At 63.9% G+C, this 21,991-nt stretch overlaps 2 protein-coding genes and 2 non-coding genes across 7 annotated transcripts; all 4 read left to right on the top strand.

Annotated features, from left to right (window-relative positions):
* The first annotated feature begins 999 nt into the window (after window positions 1-999).
* VAMP2 (vesicle associated membrane protein 2) lies at window positions 1,000-4,772 on the top strand. The gene is made up of 5 exons (XM_051825200.2): window positions 1,000-1,159; window positions 1,690-1,810; window positions 2,281-2,439; window positions 2,520-2,571; window positions 3,123-4,772. Coding segments are annotated over exons 1-5 (351 nt in total). The 5' UTR covers window positions 1,000-1,157; the 3' UTR covers window positions 3,140-4,772.
* Window positions 4,773-6,775: 2,003 nt separating this feature from the next.
* Window positions 6,776-21,029, top strand: PER1 (period circadian regulator 1). Of its 4 annotated transcripts, none has more exons than XM_070060047.1 (23): window positions 6,776-6,914; window positions 12,062-12,478; window positions 12,583-12,681; window positions 12,778-12,932; window positions 13,018-13,139; window positions 13,238-13,439; window positions 13,598-13,649; window positions 13,790-13,932; window positions 14,244-14,322; window positions 14,402-14,508; window positions 14,684-14,837; window positions 14,940-15,048; window positions 15,146-15,277; window positions 15,457-15,562; window positions 15,658-15,829; window positions 15,927-16,057; window positions 16,229-16,408; window positions 16,996-17,235; window positions 18,034-18,644; window positions 18,929-19,097; window positions 19,190-19,379; window positions 19,725-19,875; window positions 20,167-21,029. In XM_070060047.1, exons 2-23 carry the CDS (start codon window positions 12,204-12,206, stop codon window positions 20,452-20,454), a joined length of 3,867 nt encoding a protein of 1,288 aa, XP_069916148.1. In that variant the 5' UTR covers window positions 6,776-6,914; window positions 12,062-12,203; the 3' UTR covers window positions 20,455-21,029. The 4 variants fall into 4 exon arrangements, with proteins under 4 accessions (XP_069916148.1, XP_069916149.1, XP_051681158.2 ...); XM_070060048.1 differs by lacking the exon at window positions 6,776-6,914 and adding an exon at window positions 7,138-9,611; XM_051825198.2 differs by lacking the exon at window positions 6,776-6,914 and adding an exon at window positions 9,706-10,075.
* Window positions 21,030-21,503: 474 nt separating this feature from the next.
* On the top strand, window positions 21,504-21,577 carry TRNAT-AGU (transfer RNA threonine (anticodon AGU)). Its single transcript has one exon. It is a non-coding gene; the product is annotated as a tRNA-Thr (tRNA).
* Window positions 21,578-21,909: 332 nt separating this feature from the next.
* Window positions 21,910-21,991, top strand: TRNAS-CGA (transfer RNA serine (anticodon CGA)). Its single transcript has one exon. It is a non-coding gene; the product is annotated as a tRNA-Ser (tRNA).

Raw genomic sequence — 21,991 nt, 5'->3', positions numbered from 1 at the left:
GGTGGAGACCAGTGATCGATGGCCTAGGAGGGGGACCATCTCCTACAAGCTATCCCACTGCTGCCGTACATATTTAGTCCTAGATGTGTAATGTGTCGGAGATCCAGAGAGAGAAAAGGAGCTGCCCGGGGGACACATCCAGGAGGCTAGCCCACGTGTAAAGCAGCACCACATAGCAGTGCCACCCTTGCCTGCTGTCCTCCTTCCTCCCAAGGTAAAAAGCCCCCGGCCTGCGGCCAGGTTCAAAGCCAAAGCCCTCGCCTGTCCCGCAGCAGCTGACTCCAGTCTGGGGCACAGCTGGGTCTGTGGCCGGCCTAGACGTGACGATGTCCCCCCCCGGGGGGGTGAGTGCGGGGGGCAGCATGCGCCCTCCCCCTGGGTCTGCTCCAGCTTTGCCTGCCCCTGCTCTGAACTTGGCAGTTTCATAGCCTGCAGCCCCTCGGGGATTTGGTTGGAGGCGGGGCCTGGGGAGGGGAAGGGTCCTCCTCCTCCTCCTCCTGCTCCGCAGGGGCCCCAAACCTCCCTTCAGCCATCCACCTGCCAGGTGACAGGTGGTCTCAGCGCGCATCACCCCGCTCCTCCACTCTGGCAGGAGCGTTCCCGCTCTCCGCTGGGCCCTTCTGATTTCCCCACGCCCAGCCCATTGCGAGTGCCGAAGCTGGGGGGTCACCAGGCATTGCAACCTGGCCAGGGCGAGACCTCGGGCCACGGGGCTGCGGACTGGTTTATCGGAGTCACGGGAGAGGGAGGAGGTGGCCTAGGGTGAGGTGCGGGGCTCCGCGGCGGAAGGCCGGGTAGCAGGGGGCTGCGAGCCTCCAGGACGCGGCGGCGCGGGGGTTTGGGGAAAGCCGCAGCAGTCAGCCAGGGGTGGCGCGGAGGGCGCGCGAGGTGCGGGGAGGGCGCGCGAGGCGCGCCGCGGCGGCCCCGCCCGGCTCGACCCCCGCCCCGCCGGGCCCCGCCCCGCCCCCGCGGCCGCGCTCGCGACGTGTCGCCTGCGAGCCCCGCCCCCGCCCGCAGTGCCCGGGTGCGGGTGACGTGCGGCCGCCATCTTCCCGTCCCGGGCAGCCAGCGCCAGTCGGAGCCAGCGCGAGCCGCCGCCGCTGCCGCCGCCGCCGCCATCACTGCCGCTGCCAAGTCCTCCACCCGCTGCCCCCGCCATGTGAGTCGGCCGGCCGCCCGCCGTCCGTACCGCGCTTCCCCGCCTCGGCCGCCGCCCTGGGAGTGGACCGCGCGGGGAGGGCCCGGGGTCCCGCCCGCGCCCCCGGTGCTCTCGGGGCCAGCCTGGCGCCCGTGACTGCGCGGCGGGCCGGGGAGAGCCCCCGCGGCCCCCGGGCTGGCCGGCGCGGGCGATGGCCGCGCGGGAGGGTGCGGACCCAGCGTCTGCCTTGCCCCGCCCCGGCCCTGTCACCGCGGACGCCTGTCATCCGGTGTCGACCCCAGACCGCGTCCGTGAGGTCGCTCTCATTTGGCAGGCGGGGAAACTGAGGCCCGGAGGGGGGAGGGGGCCTCGCTCAAGGTCACTCAGCTCAGCGGCGATGGGGCTGGACGGAGACCAGGGCTCCCATCGGGCGGCCTTCCTCCCGAAAAGGAGGACTGGAGGGACGACGGATGGACAGGTGGATGGGCGGAGCCCTGGCCGCGGGGCCGGAGTCTCTGGACCCTGGGCCTTAATCTGCGCCTGCTCCTCAGGTCTGCTACCGCTGCCACCGCCCCCCCTGCCGCCCCGGCCGGGGAGGGCGGCCCCCCTGCGCCCCCTCCCAATCTCACCAGTAACAGGAGACTGCAGCAGACCCAGGCCCAGGTGGATGAGGTGAGTGTGAGCCGGGTGGGAGGCCGCAGGCCAGAGCCTGCAGGTGGGCACGCAGGTGTGGGGCCCATCGCGGGTTGGGGGTGATGACAGTTCACAGCTGTGGGTGTGGGGACAAAGACATGCCGAGCCTCCTCCCTGCCTTCGCGTCAGCACACATTTGGAAGGGCGCTGGGGTGTCAAGCAGCCTTGCTAGCCTGCGGTGTGCCAGCCTGGGCAGGTTTGCCCTGGTGACTGACAGGCTCTCTGAGGGTCGCTCTGACATCTGAATGTGTGGCTGCCAGCATGCCCCTGATGTGTGCTCCTTGCATGTCCCCAGGTATGCTAGGCATGTTCTCTGTGTGTCCTTGGCATGTTAACTTGGCGGTATCTGGGTGCATGTTCTGTGTATGGCACCCTGGGCACACGGTCAAGGAGTGCCCTCGTTTCGGCGGGCCTTGGCACACCCCCTGCCTCCTGGGCCCCTCCCCCAGGTGGTGGACATCATGAGGGTGAATGTGGACAAAGTCCTGGAGCGGGACCAGAAGCTGTCTGAGCTGGACGACCGCGCCGATGCACTCCAGGCGGGGGCCTCCCAGTTTGAAACTAGTGCAGCCAAGCTCAAGCGCAAATACTGGTGGAAAAACCTCAAGGTGAGGGCGGGGGCGGGAGAACTGGGGGGTGAATGGAAGGATGGGGGCTTGTCTCACTGACCCTCCCCTCCCGCCCCCAGATGATGATCATCTTGGGAGTGATTTGCGCCATCATCCTCATCATCATCATCGGTGAGTGGGGCGGGAGTGGCCGGGGCCCCTTCTCTGGAGAGGCTCCCCCCGGTGGGTGCAGTCTGGGATGTGAAGGTCACTAACCTAGTCTTCACTCTGGCAAACGCCACATAGCTGCTTAGGGAGCTGTGGGTCCTAGAGCCAGAAAGCCTGTGCAGCCTGCCGGGTGCCTGACTGTTGGCAACGGGAAAGCCGGTGGATCTCCCACTACTTCACTGAGCATCCTTTGGGCTTGAGAGCCCAGTTTGGGAACTGGAACTGGGGAGTGGGAGGCGGAAATGGAGACATGGCCAGGAAGCCAGTCCTGCCGCTGTCTGAGAGCTGGTGAATTGGGTGGGGGTGTGGCTCCAAAGCCATCCCGTGGAGGCACCCATCTGGCCAGCCCCTTGCTTCACAGATGGAGAGACTGAGGCCTCGAGCTGGGGGAAGGGGCAGCAGCCAGCCAGCTAGGGGGTGGGGAGGACCGCAGCAGGGCCGGGCCTGACACCCAGCTCTCTCTCTCTCCCTCCCTCCCCCCTCCCTCTTCCTCTTCCTCTTCCCTCTCTCCACAGTTTACTTCAGCACTTAAATCCCCGAGGAGTCTGCCCTGCCTAGAGAAGGGCCTCTCCCCCACCCCCAGCCGTTCCTCCACCTCTCAGCCATATCTCTCAGCCCCTCCCCGGATCCGTGTGTGTGTGTGTGTGTCTGTGTGTGTGCCCCCTGTAAATAGCCAGCTGTTATTTATACATATATAATATTATATATATTTGGTCTGTTTGTAGTTTTATTACTAGAAGATTTTTCCGGTTGTCCTTAACACCCCTTCCTGAGGTGTCCCCGTCCTCGCCTCTCTCTGTCCCTGTCCCCCCCTTTCCCTCCTGACCAGTCCCAAGTCCCCTCATTTGCATCTGCTATGCAACAGCCCCTCTCCTTCCCCCATCCAGCTGATCCTTCCTTGCCTTCCCCCTCCTCCCCCTCTGCACTCCTCCCACAACAGACAAAAGCACCTGGCCAGGCCTCCCTACATGCACCTTCTTTGCATCCATTGGGAGGCCCTGAGACTGGCCCCACTTGGTCCTGAGAATCCCAAGATCTTCTGGGAGCTTCCAGCGTGTTAATTAGCAGATCATTTGCACACCAACATCCCTTTGGTTTCCTTGTTTTTTGTTCCATCACTCTTCTTTGAACCAATTTCTTTCTTACTGGAAAGTTAGTCCCCAGTAGTCCTTGTGTCACTCTTATTTGCACGACATTACTTACAGGCGGTGGAGAGCCTGGGCTTTTTGGGGAACTGCCCACTCCCAGGCCCTCTAGTCGTTTGCCGCCCCTACCCCCATTTCCCAAACCTCTTGTGCCCTTCCCTCCCTCCCCTCAGCTGGCGTGGAAGTGTCTTGGAGTTCAATGTGTTATGATGGACCAATAATTCTGCCACTTGGGGTCTCTCCCTACATTCCTGTCCCCAGTTTTCATGTGGGGCACTCAACTGACATTCCCGTGGGGTCTCCCTCTCTCCCATCTGTCTGCCTGATCCACCTCCTCCTCCCACCAGGAGAGTTGGGGGATGGCCACAATCTGGTCTCCCTTGGGAGGGGTGGCCACCAGTATGTGTGTGTTGGGGGGTCATCACTGCCTTGGGGAGGAGTAGGGCAGGGCAGAGAACCCCCCCAATCCCTGCCTGAGATCTCTGGCCTCACCCCGCTTGGGGTTGGGCTGAAAACCCTCCTCCCCAGTTTGGGGGTGTTGCCCCCATCACTGCCCAGCTCCTCTGACTGCCCCTCAATTCAGGGCGGGGTATTAGTCACTGCCAATGTGTGTGTGGGACTTGGTGGATGATGGGGATCCTAGCCCCTCTCCAGGGCTGTCGAGCCCAGAGAGCGAGCGAGCTGGCCCCTCATTGGGTGAAGTGATAGAGGGCCTAATGTCTTTTTAAATGGCACAATTTTAGGGGGCTGAGGGTGCAGTCCCTTAGCCTGCCACTGGAGGGGCCCCCAACTCTTCCCCTCCCCCCCACGCTCCAGATTTTCTGTGTGGAGGGGGAGCAGGGAGATCTAAACTGTGGTGTGAAAGGGTAGGAGAGATGCTGGGGGTGGGGGTGCTGTGTTCTAGAACCCCCCATATTATCCCAGTGTCCCCTGCCTCCCCTCTTTCCCCACCCCATGCCCCCAATTCTGTGGCGCATCCAGATTGTGAAAATGTACAATAAATGTGTAATGAGTAATCAAGTGGTGTCTGTTCTAAGATCTTTTCTTAACCAGTTGGGGGAAGGGTATCATGGGATCTGCAGGTGTAACAGGAAGGGTGAGAACACGCATTGGGAGGGCCTGGGCTTCGCTGGAGGCCCTGACCTTGGACATCGCAAAATATGATTCCCAAAGTGGCCACAGGGGGCACCAGGAGTTGGTAATCGGAAATGTATGAAGCCCGGGGAAGCCCTGCGGTCGGGCGTCTCGGCTTCTCCCTCCCTTGCTTGGGACCTACTCTTGTTGGTGGACTCCGTTCTCGCCCAGGATTTAACTCCCGGACGCACTGCAGTCACCCCCGTGGGCGTCCACGTTAGGCCTGAAGTTCACAGCGCTTCCGTGAAGCATCTCTTCTCCTTTGTGCTTAGCAGGGCCACGGTCCAGAAGGGGTTAATCAATACTGCTGAGGGCCAGCAAGGCGCGGCGTTGGCTGTAAGTGGCCTGCTCCCCATGCACTCTGAGCTGTAATTTGTGACTCTAGACGCCACCCTGAACTGCCCCTGATGGGGCACCCAGCAGGTTTCAACAGTGGATAGAGTGCTGGGTGAGTTCTGGAGGGCCGCCTTCTCCGGACTGCAACATGAAGATTCAGCAGTACAGGAAACCCACGCTGTTTGACAAACCCGTTGGCTCCTAAGAGCTAAGGGTGCTATATGTTAAAAATAGACTTCCAGGGTTGCAGAGATGCAGCTGCTGGCAACACGCATTCCATATCAAAGTGCAGGTTAGAATGCTGCTCCACTTCCGCTTCCGATCCAGCCCGGGAAGGCAGCAAAAGATGGCCCAGCACTTGGGCCCCTGCAGCCACATGGGCGATCTGGCCCAGCTCTAGCCATTGAGGCTCTTTGGGGGGTGGGGGTGTGAACCAGCCGACGGAATCTCCCTCCTTGTTTCACTCTGCAGACCCGCGGACTCGGGCCGTCTTCCGCTGTTTTCCCAGGCCATTAGCAGGGAGCTGCATCCGAAGAGGAGCAGCCAGGACTCGAACCGAGGCCCATATGAGGTGCCAGCGTCACCTTTACTCCCTACGCCACAACGCTGGCCCCTGAAATCTTTATTAAAATTAAAAAATATTTTCTCAGGACTCTCCCCGGAGATTGTTGGGCAGGTGATTCTTGTGATTACGAGGTTTCTCCACGTTTCTCGAGGGCTCACTATACGCCAGGGGTTTGCAGCTTAACTCCTGAGTCCCTTCCGGGTTTAGGTCCCCGCGGTTCTTAGGATTCGCCCTCTTCATGGTGTTAGGGACCCGAGTTCAGACGTTAGGCCCATTACTGACGTGTTAGTCCGGACAGATTATGTAACTTCTCTGGCTCGCACTCCTTTGTGGGGGTGGGGAGGTAGTAACAGAGCTGGCCTCGGAGTCCGCGAGACGAAACGACCAGGAGAGCGCTATCGTCTTCATCGCCCTCATCGTCACGCACGTTGAGATCTGAGGAGGGCCTCCGTCTCATACACCCTCCAGCTTCGGCGGCCTCACGGATGCAAGGCCGGAAGCAAAAGAGTCGTGGGCGCTCTCGTCACGCCCGGGTCTCCGCACAAAACGCCTCCACCTACGCCACCGCCGCTGCATCTGCGCCTGCGTGCAGGGCCCGCTCGCTGCGCCTGCGCACACTCAGCAGTCTGTGCTGTGTGTCGTCAAGGAAAATCCCCAGCTTCTGGGTAAACAAGTTGCCGCGTGAGGCCGCCGGCACGTGTCCCCTACATCTCCGAGACCTCTCAGCCTATGAAAAAGTTTGGAGAGCAGGACTGGCATTTGCGTCACGGCCCTAGGCAGGTCGAGGGTTGTCCCCACAGCCAATAAGAATTTCGGCAGTGGATGGGGGCGTATCTTCCGGCCAGGCTTCCAATCAACGCGCCGGGGTGGCCCCTCCCGCACGTGGAAGGATCACTGCCGGTTGGCACACTGACCAATGAGAAGAGGCCGGCGGCCGGAGGCGCCAATGGAGGCTGTGCGGGGGCCGAGCGGCTGCACGCGGCGCGGGGCATGGGTCGGTGCCTGTGAGCCAATGAGCTCGGGGGGCGTGGCAACCCGGCCAGTGGGCGGGTCGGGAGGAGCCTGTGGAGTCGCTAGGGTCCGTCCCAGTTGTGGAGAAATTTGGGTTTCTGCGTGCGCGCGGAGCGGTGAGTGCCCAGGGGTGGGGAAGAGATGAAGGGCGGTCGATACGGGCTTTTCCGGGTCGTTGTGTTGAGTTGGGGGAGGGACAGAATGGAGGGGAGGAGAGGAAGGAGGCAGCCTGCGAATGCGTGATCCTCGCAGCGAGAGCTCTGATGGCCGTGAGGAAGGGAGACCCAGAAGTCGGGGTAGGGGTGGGAGTTGCTGTCATCACATCCCTGTGCCTCTTAGGATGCCTGGACCCCTGAGTGCCCGGGGAGGGGCTCAAAAGCCCTCCATGATCTGAAAGAGCTGAAGCCCCTGCTCCCAGCGAGACTCCTGAGAGCTGACGGGGGTGTTCCAGTGCATGGCTGGCGTTTGGGGGCGCCTTAAGGACTGGAGGGAGGCAGAGCTCTGAGGCTGGAGACCCTGGCACCTTGGGAGGGTACTGCGGGGTTAGCATGGTGATTTGAGAAAGGGAGGTGCGATGACTTACTCTGGGTGTCTCTCCCAGACCATTCTTGGGAATAGAAGCAGGCCATTAGCAAATGTTGAGTTCTGAGAGGGAGGACAGGGTTGCGGGATGTGCAGTCTGGCTGTGTCCATGTCTTCCAGGGCCCCTGCAGGTGGGGAGGCATTAAGAGGGTGCTCTGGTGCAACCAACCAGGCCTGTTGGAAGTGGGTTCCTAGGAAATCACTGGAGCTTCTGGCTGCTAGAGTGATCCCAAGGACTTTGTGAGCTCGGGGAATGGGCTATTGCGATGAGAAGTGTGTGGGAGTGCACACAGAATGTCTCAAGATTGGGTCCCGGGCAGAGGAGGGGTTGGATGAGTCTGTGTTCCAGGCAGCAGACTTAGAATCTAAGCTGGGTACAAGAGGCCTAGGTTTGCTGGAATGCAGCTTAGAGGCCGGCTGAGACCTCCCAGGTTCCCCAAGGGTAAGACGCCAGAATGAGAAGCCATTGTTAGAGCTCGGATTTGAACTCTGCACTCCATTTGCTAACAGGCTCAGAGTAAGCCGGGAAGCAGACACTTTCGGCCGGTTCAGTGCCTCCTTGGCTTTAGTTGTTCCCACGGAATGGGGATAATAACACCCATCCATCTGGAAATTAAATCAGATAATGTATATAAAGTGCTTAGCACGATGCCTGGGTCATTTAAATAAAATGTAGCTTTAAAAAATTGGCTTTAGGGTGACAAAACAACAGTGGCAGGGTGTGCTGTGCCTGGGAACTGTGCGCGCATTCTCATGTTTTTCTGGAAGTTTTTGATGACTCCCCGTTTCCCTCTTCCTGGTCTGCAGGCACCAGCCCAGATTCCCTCATTCCTCCCTTCCATCCCTCTCCCAGCATCCAGGCCCCAGACTGGGCCACTGCTCTGTCCCAGTTTGATTTCCTCATCCTACACCCATTCTCTCTGCTGCCCCTCCTCCCTCGCTCGGTTTCTGCTGCCATAGGAACCAGAGATTCAGGCTCCGAAGGGGGCCTCCGGGAGGGAGCAAAGGTGCCTGTTCACTCGCAGAACCTGGGCCTCCGAGCTCCCCCGCCCCGGCTGCTGGGCACCGGGCCAGCCGATGTGTACAGTATGGGGAAGGGGGAAAGCCAGCGCCAGAAACTGCCGGGCACAAGCCAAAGGGCTGGCAGACGCCGAGTTCTGGACCGAGAGCCAGGCCTGGGGGCGGCGGCGGGGGACCCCTTCCTCCTAATCCTCTCTCCAGGAATCTCTGGCTTTGGGACAGGACGGCTGTCGTTAGGTTTGGGGGAGGCGCCCAAGCTGAGTGCATGTCCTGGGCCTCCAGCCAAGAGAACACGATGTTCCCAAGTGCGCTGGCCGCCGCCCTGTGGGACTGGCCGCCTCCCAAACCGCTGCCTCTCCAGCCTCTCCAACCTCCCTGCCCCACATTCCCCGGCCGTCTCGCCCCGCCCCCTTCCTCCGCTTTGACGTCACCGCGGGTCCCCGCCCCCGTCTCCAGCACTGACGGCAGCAGCGGGGCCCGGTTACTGTGGGGACCGTGAGGCCGAGCGGCCGGGGGCTGCCGGGGCGCCGGGCCCTTTGTGCAGAAAGAATACGGAGACGGAGGTGGAGATGGGAGCGATCGCACCTAAATCCCCGAGGAGCCCTGGGCGGGGAGGAGAGCCATGTTTCCGAGAAGAGGGGTCTGCGGCGAGACAGGCCCGGGGCCACAGTGTATGAGCGTGGGCCGGCACGCGCGTGTACATTTGTGTGTGTATTGGGGGGGAGGTGTCGCAGGTCATTTTTTAAGAAGTCTGTTTTCTGTCTCCCTGGTTCAGTTTTTCCAGGTTATTTTACAACACCCCACAGGGCCCTCCCCTCTGCCCCGCCCCCCCGCGGGGAACATGATTGTTAAGGAAAGCTTAGACCACGTGACCGTGCTGGGGCTGCACCCACAGCTGATTATGTCAGCAGCTGCGTGGGGGCCTCCACTTGCTGCCCACATGTCCAGGGAGCCCTGGAAGGAAGGGCACCTCACAGCCCTGGTCTGTGCGACCACAGCCTCCTGGACCCAGACTGGCCCTTTGCCCCCCAAATCAGGCCCCCGTTCCCTTCCTAGGACTCCGTGTTCCGCTCCTCCTCTCTCTAGAAATTTCCCGTGGCTTCTTCACCACTGAGGCCCCTCGCCGTCTTTCCTTGCCATCCTTGTTGAAAACAGAATCATCACGTTTACCGACCACCTGCCATGTCCCGACCTGGGCTTCCTGGAATACGGTGAATGGGGGAGACGCGGCCTCTGCGGGGTTCCCGGCCCTCAGCCTTCTGTTTCCCAAGGGGTGGGCATCTGAAGCCCTTCCTACCCCACCTTTCTCTGCATAGGGCCCCAGCTGGCCGCCTCTCACTCCTGCCCACTCTCTCCCTCTGTGCCCCTGGCTTCCTCTCGGGGCAGCCCTCGCCGTGGGCGGCTGCATCCTCCGGAGAGAAGCACTAGTGACTAATGAGGCTGCCTGGAGACCTTTGCCGTGATTGGCCACGGCAGCCCCTGCCATTGTTGCCCTTCGCAGCCCCTATTGGCTCCGGCTGCCCCGTCCATTGTCTGCCTCTTCCCACTGCCCACTCAGCCCAGTCACACGTGGGCCCTCAACTGCCATCCTCCGGGATTTTAAGTGTCAGAGGAAGGGGCTTCTTCACCTCAGATGACAAGGCTGGGGAGGGAAGCCCAGGAGAGGCCAAGCCAGGTTTGTCTGCCCCTCCTCTCGGTGCCTGGCATCTCATCCAGCTGGGGCCAGCTCCCCCACTCCCCCCCCCCCCCAAAAAGACCAAGGCATCCTATTCTGCAAATCTTGTCCGTTCAGGAAGTAGACATCTCTTTGAGCCCGGGCATCTTCTCTCAGAAGGGGGCGGTTGACCTCCCTCTTCTCTCTGCTATTATTCACTGTGCTGGGCGGTGTCCGGGGCCCTTCAGCCCAGCGCCAGCACCCAGGTCCACGTGCGCCCGTGTGTGTGACACAGCCCTGACCTCAGTGGGGGCCGGCAGCCAATCGGGCGCCGGGAAGAGATCCCCAGCCAATCGGGGGCGGGGCTTGCGGCTCCGCCGGCAGGAGGCCAATGAGGGGCAGCGCCTGGCATTATGCAACCCGCCTCCCCGCCCCGCGGAGCTTCCACTCGGCTGCGGGCTGGAACTGCAGCGGACAGGCGGCGGAGGGCCCTCGCCAGGCCAGGTAGGCACCTCCGCGCCCACCCTGGGGCCGGTCTCGGTCCCAGAGCCGGACTGCCTCCACTTCCTACACGATGGACCACTTGGAGCCCGGACGCTCAGACGGCACACCAATAATCCACCTTCCCTGTCGCTGTCCACCCCCTTCTTGCCCCCAGGGACCTGGGTGCTCTTTGCAACCCTGCACCGGGCGTCCGCACTCCTGACCCGCTCATCTTACCTCCAGCTTCGCCCCACTCCGCCTCCCTACCTCCGGCCCCAGCCACCCTGGCCCCATAGCCGACCCTCAGCGAGCGTGCCCTGTTTCCTTTCTCGTTACTCGGGGGTCTGCGGGCTTGTCCTGACATCAGGACCCCTTCAGGCTCTCGGCGCTCCCTCCTCTTTCCGGGCCCTGGCCCCGCGCCGGCCGTGATGTCAGCCCGCTTCAGGCTGGAACATCCCGTTCCCGGCGCTAGTTCCTGTTGCTGGCCACAGCCTGCCTTTCTCCTGGCGCGTAGAAAATGCTTGAGGATGGGGGGGTGTGGTTGGGCCGAGAGTGGGGTTAGAACTGTCCCCTGGCTGTTGTGCGACCCCTGCCCAGAGCTTCGGACGGGGAGTGTGGGGTAGGGAGAGGATTCCCAGGTCCTTGACGCTAGCAGGTGCCAGTTTCGGCCCTGGTGGTCGGCAAGGGGGCAGGAGCCGGAGAAAGGTGGGCTGTGTCGTCTCCGCCAGAATGACGGGGACCCAGGCGAGAGCCAGGCTGGGGGGCTTCTGCACGGAGGGCCGTGGTGGTTGTGTTTCGTCCTGGGGCGGCCAGGACCAGCCCTGGAACCCAGAGAGGCGGCCCTTTTTCTTACGCCATCCCGCCGTCCAGACACTGGGGATATTTAGGGGTGGGCGACCCTCGGCCGCACCCGCCCGCCCGTGTGGGAGAGGGTCGATCTCCCACTTCCGCTGGGAAATGGGGGAGGGGTCGCCCCTCCCGCCCTCCTGTGGTCCCTCCAGCAACCGCTGAGCTCAGTGGCTGACGTCGGTTTCCCTGGCGACCGCGGCGGCGGAAGCGCGTGGTGGGGCCGCGCACGTCGGCGCGCATGTGCGGCGGGGGTGGCACCGCCCCCGGATAAAATTAGCCCGGAAGCCTAAATATAGGCGGCGATCGGCTCACCCCCTGCTCTGTGGCCTTAGAGTCCCCGGCCGAGTTGGGGGGGCCCTGCTGGGAACTTGGGCATGGGAAGTGTCCAGGCCTTGGCCCACAGCCATAGTCCTGGTCGATTGCTCGGGCGGTACAAATTCGCGCCACGCTGGCAGAGGATGTGGGGGAAGGCCAAGGGAGCCCTCTCCCACCTGCCGCACTCCTACGGAGACACAAAACAGAACCTCCCTCAGCTGCATGTTAGAAGGCCTGGGCCTGGGCCCGGGGCCCGGGAGCATGGGAGCAGGAAGGGGAGGGTCTTGAGAAGCCAGCAGGTGCTGTGGGGTTAGCGTCCCAGCTTTCCCTAAAGCTCTCTTTCCTGATCTCGCTCTCCAGGTGCTGGCCGTGATCCAACTTCTCAACCCTCCGAAACATAGATCTCCCACCTCACTCCCTCGGACAGGCCTGCTGGCCGCCGGGTGCATCCGTAGTGGCCTCTCCGCCTTCTCTCTTCTCCTGTCCTCCCCATGGCCCAGACATGAGTGGCCCCCTAGAAGGGGCTGATGGGGGTGGGGACCCCAGACCCGGAGAATCCTTCTGTCCAGGCGGGGTCCCATCCCCAGGGCCCCCACAGCACCGGCCTCGGCCAGGCCCCAGCCTGGCCGATGACACCGATGCCAACAGCAATGGCTCCAGTGGCAATGAGTCCAATGGGCCTGAGTCCAGGGGTGCCTCTCAGCGGAGCTCACACAGCTCTTCCTCCGGCAATGGCAAGGACTCTGCCCTGCTGGAGACCACGGAGAGCAGCAAGAGGTAAGTGCGTGTGCGTGTGTTTTTCAAGGCCCAGAGGTGGTGTAGGTGAGCCCCATGCTGCTGGCCACAGGCCCCTCATCTTGGGTCTGTTGCTTCTCCCCTAGCACAAACTCTCAGAGCCCATCCCCACCCAGCAGTTCCATCGCCTATAGCCTTCTGAGTGCCAGCTCAGAGCAGGACAACCCATCCACCAGCGGCTGCAGGTATGTGGGCTGAGGGCTGGGAGGGGGAAGGTGCGGGCTCCTGGGCCTCCTCCTGGGGCTCCCGTCTTCACCCTCTCCTTGTCGTGGGCCCTGCAGCAGTGAACAGTCAGCCCGGGCGAGAACGCAGAAGGAACTCATGACGGCGCTTCGGGAGCTGAAGCTTCGGCTGCCACCAGAGCGCCGGGGCAAGGGCCGCTCCGGCACGCTGGCCACGCTGCAGTACGCACTGGCCTGCGTGAAGCAGGTGCAGGGTGAGTGGTGCCCACCCAGAGGGAGTGGCCCAGGCCTGGGCTGCTGTGGGAGGGCAGCCCGTTTTTACCGATGGCCCCCCTGCAGCCAACCAGGAGTACTACCAGCAATGGAGCCTGGAAGAAGGCGAGCCGTGCGCCATGGACATGTCCACCTACACCCTGGAGGAGCTGGAGCACATCACGTCTGAGTACACGCTCCGCAACCAGGTCAGCCGCCGCCCGGCCCCTGCTCCCCAGCGCGCCCGACCCCCCCCACCCCCACCCCCCAGCTCCTGAATCTGCTCTCGCTCTCGCCCGCCGACCAGGATACCTTCTCGGTGGCCGTCTCTTTCCTGACCGGCCGGATCGTGTACATCTCGGAGCAGGCGGCCATCCTGCTGCGTTGCAAGCGGGACGTGTTCCGAGGTGCCCGCTTCTCGGAGCTCCTGGCTCCCCAGGACGTGGGCGTTTTCTACGGTTCCACTGCCCCGTCTCGCCTGCCCACCTGGGGCACGGGAGCCTCGGCAGGTGAGGTGCTCCAGTGCTTGGGAGAGGGATGAGCGGTCCCAGAAGCCCCTGCTGTTTGAGGGGCCAGGGGACGCAAGCTCTACCCTGCTGGGCCCTTCTCGGCCCAGGGACGGGGCCAGGAGTGCCAGGAGCTGTGCTCACTGCCTGCCTTGTCCCAGGTTCAGGCCTCAAGGACTTCACCCAAGAGAAGTCTGTCTTCTGCCGTATCAGGTAGGTCGGCGTATGGGGAGTGGGAGGAGGCCGCCCTCTCCCACCATCTCCTTGATTTCTTTGTCATGTGGGCCATGATCTTGAGGAGGGCTGGGTGGTTCCACACTGAAGGTCTCTAATGCTTCTCTCTCCCCGGCTAGAGGAGGTCCTGACCGGGACCCAGGGCCTCGGTACCAGCCATTCCGCCTGACTCCGTATGTGACCAAGATCCGGGTCTCAGACGGGGCCCCCGCCCAGCCGTGCTGCCTGCTCATCGCAGAACGCATTCACTCGGGCTATGAAGGTGGGCGGGCCTGGCTCAGGCTGGGAGGAGGACGGGGAGGCAGGAGCCAGGCCGGTAGGGTCTTGGAACAAGTCGAGCTGTCCTGAGGGTGAGGGTTGCAGCCCCCGGTAGAGGTAGAGCCCTTAGATAGTGGGGGGCAAAGAACGCCTTAGTTCTTTTTGGTGCAGATACTGATCCAAGGCACAAAGGATGGCCCAGGCCGTCTTTGCAGGCAGCCGGGCCCCAGGCAGGGCTATGGGGAGGCAGTGTGGAGGGCCGGGGAGCTGAACCCTTGCGGATGAAACTCCATGACTGCCCTCGCTGTGCCTCAGCTCCCCGGATCCCTCCTGACAAGAGGATCTTCACCACGCGGCACACACCCAGCTGCCTTTTCCAGGATGTGGACGAAAGGTGAGGTCCGGGCCCAGAGGCAGGGCAGGGGGTGGCCAGGGCGGAGGCCAGGGTCTCTCTGACTCCTCCTCCTGTTCAGGGCTGCTCCGCTGCTGGGCTATCTGCCCCAGGACCTCCTCGGGGCCCCAGTGCTCCTGTTCCTGCATCCCGAGGACCGACCCCTCATGCTGGCCATCCACAAGAAGAGTGAGCTCCTCTCGTCATGCTCTCCCTTCCTGGCAGTCCCTGGGGCTTCCTAATAGCTGCCCTCACAGTTTTGTCTCTGGGTGTCATGGTCATCTGGGTCTCGTCCCTCCCTCCCGCTGACCCCTCCTCGTTTCCCATGCCAACACGCCTCACCCCCCCCCTTCCTGCCAATCAGTCCTACAGCTGGCGGGCCAGCCTTTTGACCACTCCCCTATCCGCTTCTGTGCCCGCAATGGGGAGTACGTCACCATGGACACCAGCTGGGCCGGCTTCGTGCACCCCTGGAGCCGCAAGGTGGCCTTTGTGTTGGGCCGCCACAAAGTACGCACGTAAGTGTGCTGTGCCTCCCGGCTGACACTGGGGGCAGGGCAGGGCTGGACGGGTCGGGCGGACCTGGGGCAGGGCAGGACTCACCCTCCCCTACTCTGCAGGGCACCCCTGAATGAGGACGTGTTCACGCCCCCTGCTCCCAGCCCGGCTCTGTCCCTGGACCCTGACATCCACGAGCTGTCTGAGCAGATCCACCGGCTGCTGTTGCAGGTGAGGGTTGAGGGGAGGGGGCTTGGGAGGTGAAGGAGGGGCGGGAGGGGCGGGAGGCAGGCTGCAGACATCTCACGTGCCCCTTTCCCCACGGCAGCCTGTGCACAGCTCCAGCCCCACGGGGCTCTGTGGTGTTGGCCCCATGACGTCCCCAGGCCCCCTGCACAGCCCTGGCTCCTCCAGTGACAGCAACGGGGGCGATGCGGAAGGGCCCGGGCCTCCTGCTCCAGTGAGTGACCTGCCCCCGAGTCGCCCTTCTGTGCTGGGATCTGCCCTGCCAGTCCCGCAGCCTTGCCTTGGCCTCCTCTTCCTGTCCCCGCCCCCCTCCCCCACCCGCCTTGCTCCTGTAGGGGCTCCCTCCTCCCTGCTCGTGTCCTCTGCCACCCACCGCTGCTCTGTGTCCTGCAGGTGACCTTCCAGCAGATCTGCAAGGACGTGCATCTGGTGAAACACCAGGGGCAGCAGCTTTTCATTGAGTCCCGGGCCCGGCCTCCACCTCGGCCCCGCCTCCCCGGTGAGTTTGCCAAGGACCCGGGGGTGGGGGAGGCGTGAGACCAGAAGATTCCCCCGACCTCCACCTCCAACCCGCTTCCCTGAATCTTGCCCCAGCTACAGGCACATTCAAAGCCAAGGCCCTTCCCAGCCAGTCCCCAGACCCAGAGCTGGAGGTGGCCCCTGCTCCCATCCAGGCCCCGCTAGCCTTGGTCCCTGAGGAGGCTGAGCAGAAGGAAGCCTCCAGCTGCTCCTACCAGCAGATCAACTGCCTGGACAGCATCCTCAGGTGAGGCGTGCCTGCACCGGCTCCCCCTTGGGCCCGGTCTCTGCCCCCGCCCGCACCTGGATCCTGCCCTTAAGGCTGCCTGTTGTGTCGGCCGCAGGTACCTGGAGAGCTGCAACATCCCCAGCACAACCAAGCGCAAGTGCGCCTCCTCCTCCTCCTGCACCGCCTCCTCCGCCTCCGACGATGACAGGCAGAGGGCGGGTCCAGTCCCCATGGGGACCAAGAAAGGTAACGATGTCCCCGCCCCAGCCTGGTGACCCCGTGACTCTGCCCCTCTGCCTCTGGGACCCTACCTCGCTCTGCCTTGTCCCCCTGCCCTGCCTCCTGATCTCCGCCCCACCCCATAGCCCCTCTCCTGACCCCTGGCGGGGTGGTAACCAGGGCCATCTCTCTGCACAGATGCGGCGGCGGCAGTGCTCTCTGGGGAGGGGGCGACTCCGCAGAAGGAGGCGGTGGTGGGAGGCACCCTGAGCCCGCTTGCCCTGGCCAATAAGGCAGAGAGCGTGGTGTCCGTCACCAGCCAGTGTAGCTTCAGCTCCACCATCGTCCATGTGGGAGACAAGAAGCCCCCGGAGGCGGGTATGGGCATGGAGCCAGGGCGTAGCACCCGGGCTCCACTTGGTCCCCAGCCAGCCCCTTCCTGCCTACCCTTCCCCTCCCCCTCCCTCTCCCCCTCCAGGCCTTATGGAGAGAAAGAGGCCTCCTCTTAGTGGGGGCTGCTGCGGCTCGCCCTGCCCCTGCCAGCCTGTCTGCTTTGCCCCACTCTGCTCCTTGTGTTCTCGCCGTCTCTGGAAGCATAGATCTCGGGGGTGGCAGGGTTCAGCCTAGAGGTGCTGACATCAGGGTGTGTGTAGCGAGGAACTTGCTGAAGACCCCCAGAGGGTCTCTGGGTGCTGACCTTGAGAGCGTGTGAGGGGAGGGCGAGGAGGGGGCCTGCCCTCCTACGAGAGCTCTGGCGGTGTCATCCCGGGAACTTGGCTGGCGGGGCAGCAGCCACTGGAGGAGACCGGGAATGCTCGCGTCCCGGGACAGCTTTGCATGGAGTGGTGGGCTCAGGGGCTCGGGGCCCAGGGCTTAGCTATGCTGTGGGACGGGGAGGGTGTGTGTGGGCTTGTGCTGACCTGGAGGTGATTCTGATGACCTTTCCCCCATCTCCCCTTCCCTAGACATCATCATGGAGGACCTGCCTGGCCCAGCCCCAGGCCCGGCCCCCAGTCCGGCCCCCAGCCCCACAGTAGCCCCTGACCCAGCCCCAGATGCCTACCGCCCAGTGGGCTTGACCAAGGCCGTGCTGTCCCTGCACACACAGAAGGAAGAGCAAGCCTTCCTCAGCCGCTTCCGAGACCTCGGCCGGCTGCGCAGACTCGACGGCTCTTCCACGGCCCCCTCGGCCCCTGGCGAGCGAGGTAGCCACCGGGACGTCCCCGAGCCTGCCTTCTGCCCAGTCCAGGACCAGCCTGCCCCGGGTGGGTCTGGAGGGAGGTGTTCCTACTCCAGGGACGCAGGCTGGTGCTGCCTCCCCCTCCAGGGCCCTGCCTCAGGACGGGCCCCACGGTAGCCTCTCCCTGCCAGGCCGGGGTTCCTGGCTGCAGCCAGGGCAGCCTGGGGTCTGGCTCTGAGACAGGCAGGCGGAGGTGCTGTGCTCCAGGTAAGCTACCCCAGCCTAGCTGGGGGCGAGGGCAGGAGGTGGCGCAGGCCGAGGCGCAGCTGTCACTGATGAAGAGATCCATGCGGGCCCTGGGCCGACTCTGGGTGGAGTTGGGGTTTCAAGAGACTCGAGATTCAGACTGAGGCCTGGGCTGTCCTGCCCACCTCTTGCCACTGTGGAAAGCTAGGCAGAAAGAGCAGCACCAGGCTGGCAGTGTCTTCCAGAGTTCGGAGGATGAGTTGGAGCCACCTACCCACTGGTCCCTGGACCCACACTGCCTCCTCCCACCTGCCGGTGGGCCTCCTGCTCACCCTAGCTTGGCCTTCATGTAACCTTTCCTTTCCCTGGCTCCTTTCTCAATAAATTCCCTGGTGTTTGACTCCTGTAATTGTTCCCTGAAGCCCCCTCCCCCGCTGTGCCCTCTGCTCTGTGTGGGCGAGCAGCTCTCCCTGGAACCTTTGCCCGGCTTCCGTCTGGTCAGTGTCAGGGTGGTTGGGGGAGGCAGGGGCACTAACCCTCAGGCTGAGGCCCTCGCTAACGCCGTCTTTCCCTACAGGCTGCCACCACGGCCCTGCGCCCCCTGGCCGCCGACACCACTGCCGATCCAAAGCCAAGCGCTCACGCCACCACCAGACTCCCCGGGCCGAAGCCCCTTGCTGCGTTTCCCACCCCTCACCTGTGTCCCCCGCTGCTGCCTGGCCCTCCTCACCGGCCACCACGCCATTCCCAGCCGTGGTCCAGCCCTACCCTCTCCCAGTGTTCTCTCCTCGGGGAGGCCCCCAGGCTCTGCCCCCGGCCTCCACATCTGTGCCCCCTGCCACTTTCCCTGCCCCCCTGGTGACCCCAATGGTAGCCTTAGTGCTCCCAAACTATCTGTTCCCCACTACATCCACCTATCCCTATGGGGTGCCCCAGAGCCCTGCGGAGGGGCCTCCCACCCCTGCCTCCCAGTCTCCGTCCCCTTCCCTGCCCCCCCTGCCCCCCAGCCCCCCGCCACGTCCGGACTCCCCACTGTTCCAGTCAAGATGTAGCTCCCCGCTCCAGCTAAACCTGCTGCAGCTAGAGGAGCCCCCCCGTGCCGAGGGGGCTGCCGTTGCAGGGGGTCCCGGGAGCAGTGCTGGGCCCCCGCCTCCCAGTGAGGAGGCCGCTGAGCCAGAGGCCAGAATGGTGAGCACCGACCCCCTGCGTCCTACAGGCCCACCAGGCCCTCCCCATCCACGTCTGCTCCCTCTGCGCCTGCGCAGCTTCCTGCCCTGGGGTCACCTGGGCTGGGGTCTCTGTCCCCAGGAGTGGGTGTCGTGGGGCGGGAGACCCCAGCTGGATTTCTTCACCAGCTCTCCCCTCTCTTGGCCTGGGTGGGCCCCACTGTTGGGAGCGGGGACAGTGGGGACAGCTGGAGGGCTGTCCAGGCGCGGAGCCCACCATCGCTGCTGTTCCCTGCCGCCCTCCAGGTGGAGGTGACCGAGTCCTCCAATCAGGACGCGCTGTCTGGCTCCAGCGACCTGCTGGAGCTGCTGCTGCAGGAAGACTCTCGCTCTGGCACCGGCTCCGCAGCCTCGGGCTCCCTGGGCTCTGGCTTAGGCTCCCACGAAGAGGGCAGCACCTCGGCCAGCATCACCCGTAAGCCCACCCCCCCACACCTCCCTGGCAGGGGCCTTGGGAGGCCAGGCCCGCGCCGGGCAGCCCACTCAGCGGTTGCCCCTCACTCACAGGCAGCAGTCAGAGCAGCCACACGAGCAAGTACTTCGGCAGCGTGGACTCTTCAGAGGCAGAGGCTGGGGCTGCGCGGGCCAGGGCCGAGCCTGGAGACCAGGTCATTAAGTATGTACTCCAGGATCCCATTTGGCTGCTCATGGCCAATGCTGACCAGCGTGTCATGATGACCTACCAGGTGCCCTCCAGGTGAGGCGGGTCCCAGGCCTCTTCCACCTCCCTTGTTGAGGTGGTGGGGAAGGCAGCCCCAGCCCACCCTCCCTCCCCAGCTAACGTGGAGTTTTCTTCCCTGGGACTCTGTCCTGGAGGCTCCATCCAGCCCCTGGCCCCCTGGAGCCCCATCAGTAGTTTCCCCGACTTGAGAGCAGGTTGCCTGGGCTCCGAGAGCCATGAGCCTCCATCGCCCCAGCTGAGGGGAGGAGCACGAGGTAGTGGGCGGGGAGGTTGCTAGAGGCAGACTGCCAGCCTCGGGGGTCCTGGCCGCCTGGCCTTGGTCCTGGATCCTAGCCTCTGCCTCGAACCTTCCCCGGGCAGGGACGTGGCGTCCGTGCTGAAGCAGGACCGGGAGCGGCTCCGGGCCATGCAGAAACAGCAGCCTCGGTTTTCCGAGGACCAGCGGCGGGAACTGGGGGCTGTGCACTCCTGGGTCCGGAAGGGCCAGCTGCCTCGGGCCCTTGATGTGATGGTGAGAGAAGTCTGGGGGCGGGGGGCTGGCAGGGGATTGAGCACAAGTTCAAGGCAGAAAGGGTAAGGGCTGGGTCATGAATTCCATGAGCTGCTGGGTGGCGTGGCTGAACTGCCATGCACCTGCTCTTGCCCGTGCCCGTGGTGATGGTCCCCTAGTGGCATCTGGGTAGCCAGTAGGACCCCAGGTACACATTGGGAAGCACCGCTGGGCCCCGGGGCCGGGAAGCTGGGTTGGCGGACAGCCCTGAGGAGCCTCCTGCCTCACTCGTACCCCCTTTCTCTCTCCAAGGCCTGTGTGGACTGCGGCAGTAGCGCCCAAGACCCCGGCCACCCTGAGGACCCTGTCTTCTCGGAGCTGGAGGGACTGGGGCTGGAGCCCATGGAGGAGGGTGGAGGCGAGGGTGGTGGCGGCGGCGGTGGCGGCAGTGGTGAGGGTGAGGGTGAGGGTGGTGAGGAGGCCCGGGCCCAGGGGGAGGCCAAGGTCTCCGGCTCCCAGGACTCAGCCATGGAGGAGGAGGAGCAAGGTGGGAGCTCATCTGGTCCAGCCTTACCCGCCGAGGAAAATGGCACCAGCTAGGCTCCATCCGGGGGCCACCTCTGGGCGGGGAGAGGCATCCTTCTGTGTCCTCATGTCAGAACCCAGAGGTGGCCAGACCAATAGGAAACGGCCCCAGCTCGTCGGGGGCGGGGGCTGGACCCATCACCAGCCCGGGATCCAGGGACTGCCTCTGTCCTGTTAGGCAACAGCGGGTGGAACTCCCCAGCGCAGCCTGGAGGGGTGTCCCCTGCCACCCCTGGTGAGGAGCGCGCCCTGCCCCAGCCCAGGTTGCTGACAAGCTGCTCAAGCAGTCCCGCCGGACCCCACGGAGCCCCAGCGTCAGCCCGAGGGTTCACTGCACTTATTTATTGGGGAGATGGCTCTCTCTCCCACCTCCTCCCCACGTGGGCCGAGGGACTGAGGGCCAAGCAGGACCCAGGGGTTCGAGCCCCTAGCTGCTCCAGGGTGGGGGAGGTTGGTGGACCACGGAGTCCCTGGTGCTGCCCCTCAGGTGGGACCCAGGCGTTCTCAGCTGTTCCCTCTACCAATGGCATTTGTGTTTTTGATATCGTGTCTGTTATTATTTTTGTAATACAAAACCGGAAAAACAAAAACCATCAGGACTTTGTGGAATGAAGTTTGGGAGCGGGGAGCTGGAGCGGGGGGTGGGGTCCCGCTCCCCCGGAGGGCTGCCTGAGGGTGTGGGCGCTGCTCTCCCTGCACCTCCACTGAGGGCCCTTGACGGCTGCAGACGTCAGCACCAAACTCCGACTCCACGCTCGCCCGCGCATGGCCTCAGCTGGTGTCCCGGGAAGGAGAGATGGATGGAAGGGGCCCGGCTCCTTGAGGTCACCACACCGAGGGGGTGGGGTAGGGGAGGCCCTCGGGCAGCGTCAGCCTAGGTGCTACGGGCACCCGTTGTCCTGCACCCATGGGGAAAAACTGGGCGGGACGTTGACCTCCAGCCCGGACCCCGAGGGGCAGGGGCGAGCCGGGGGTGGAAGGACGCGGCGCCGGGCCTCTCCGCAGCCTCGTCGATGGTGTCTCAAAACAGCTGATGTGCCGCGAGACAGGCCCGCCTTCCCGCCGGCGCCGTGGCTTAGCTGGTTAAAGCGCCTGTCTAGTAAACAGGAGATCCTGGGTTCGAATCCCAGCGGTGCCTCAGCAGCCGAGGGTGGTTTCTTATTGCCACGCACACATCGCGTCTCGACGCGGCCCTTCCAACGATTCTTCTTCTTACCAAGCCCAACCGGCCTCCCGTTCTCGTGCAAAGTCTCACTTCGCCCTCGAAGGCCCGGGAGGAGAGACCCAGACTTGTTCTCATTTTGGTGGGGTCGTCCCGCCGCTCGGCGACCGGAGGGAAACCCGGAAACGCGGCGCCCCAGCCATCGGCATGCGCACGCGCACAGGCGCCGGCGGGCCGCGGGGCGGGGCCGGCGGGAGGCGGGCGCGTTGATAGGCAGCTATACTTGCGCAGGGCCCCAGCCGCACGCGGCTGTGATGGCCGAGTGGTTAAGGCGTTGGACTCGAAATCCAATGGGGTCTCCCCGCGCAGGTTCGAATCCTGCTCACAGCG

The sequence above is a fragment of the Oryctolagus cuniculus genome, chromosome 17, assembly GCF_964237555.1.
Source record: "Oryctolagus cuniculus chromosome 17, mOryCun1.1, whole genome shotgun sequence".
In the NCBI taxonomy this organism is placed as follows: Eukaryota; Metazoa; Chordata; class Mammalia; order Lagomorpha; family Leporidae; genus Oryctolagus; species Oryctolagus cuniculus.
This window is presented reverse-complemented; position numbering and strand designations above follow the sequence as displayed.

What these genes read in the sequence shown, in the direction of transcription:
- PER1 (XM_070060047.1), top strand. Translation starts at nt 12,204, where the DNA reads ATGAGTGGCCCCCTAGAAGGGGCTGATGGGGGTGGGGACCCCAGACCC. An exon ending in TCTGTCTTCTGCCGTATCAG is followed by an intron (nt 13,650 to 13,789) that starts GTAGGTCGGCGT and finishes CTCCCCGGCTAG; the next exon opens with AGGAGGTCCTGACCGGGACC. An exon ending in CTCGGCCCCTGGCGAGCGAG is followed by an intron (nt 17,236 to 18,033) that starts GTAGCCACCGGG and finishes CTTTCCCTACAG; the next exon opens with GCTGCCACCACGGCCCTGCG.
- VAMP2 (XM_051825200.2), top strand. An exon ending in CCCAGGCCCAGGTGGATGAG is followed by an intron (nt 1,811 to 2,280) that starts GTGAGTGTGAGC and finishes CCCCTCCCCCAG; the next exon opens with GTGGTGGACATCATGAGGGT. An exon ending in ACTGGTGGAAAAACCTCAAG is followed by an intron (nt 2,440 to 2,519) that starts GTGAGGGCGGGG and finishes TCCCGCCCCCAG; the next exon opens with ATGATGATCATCTTGGGAGT.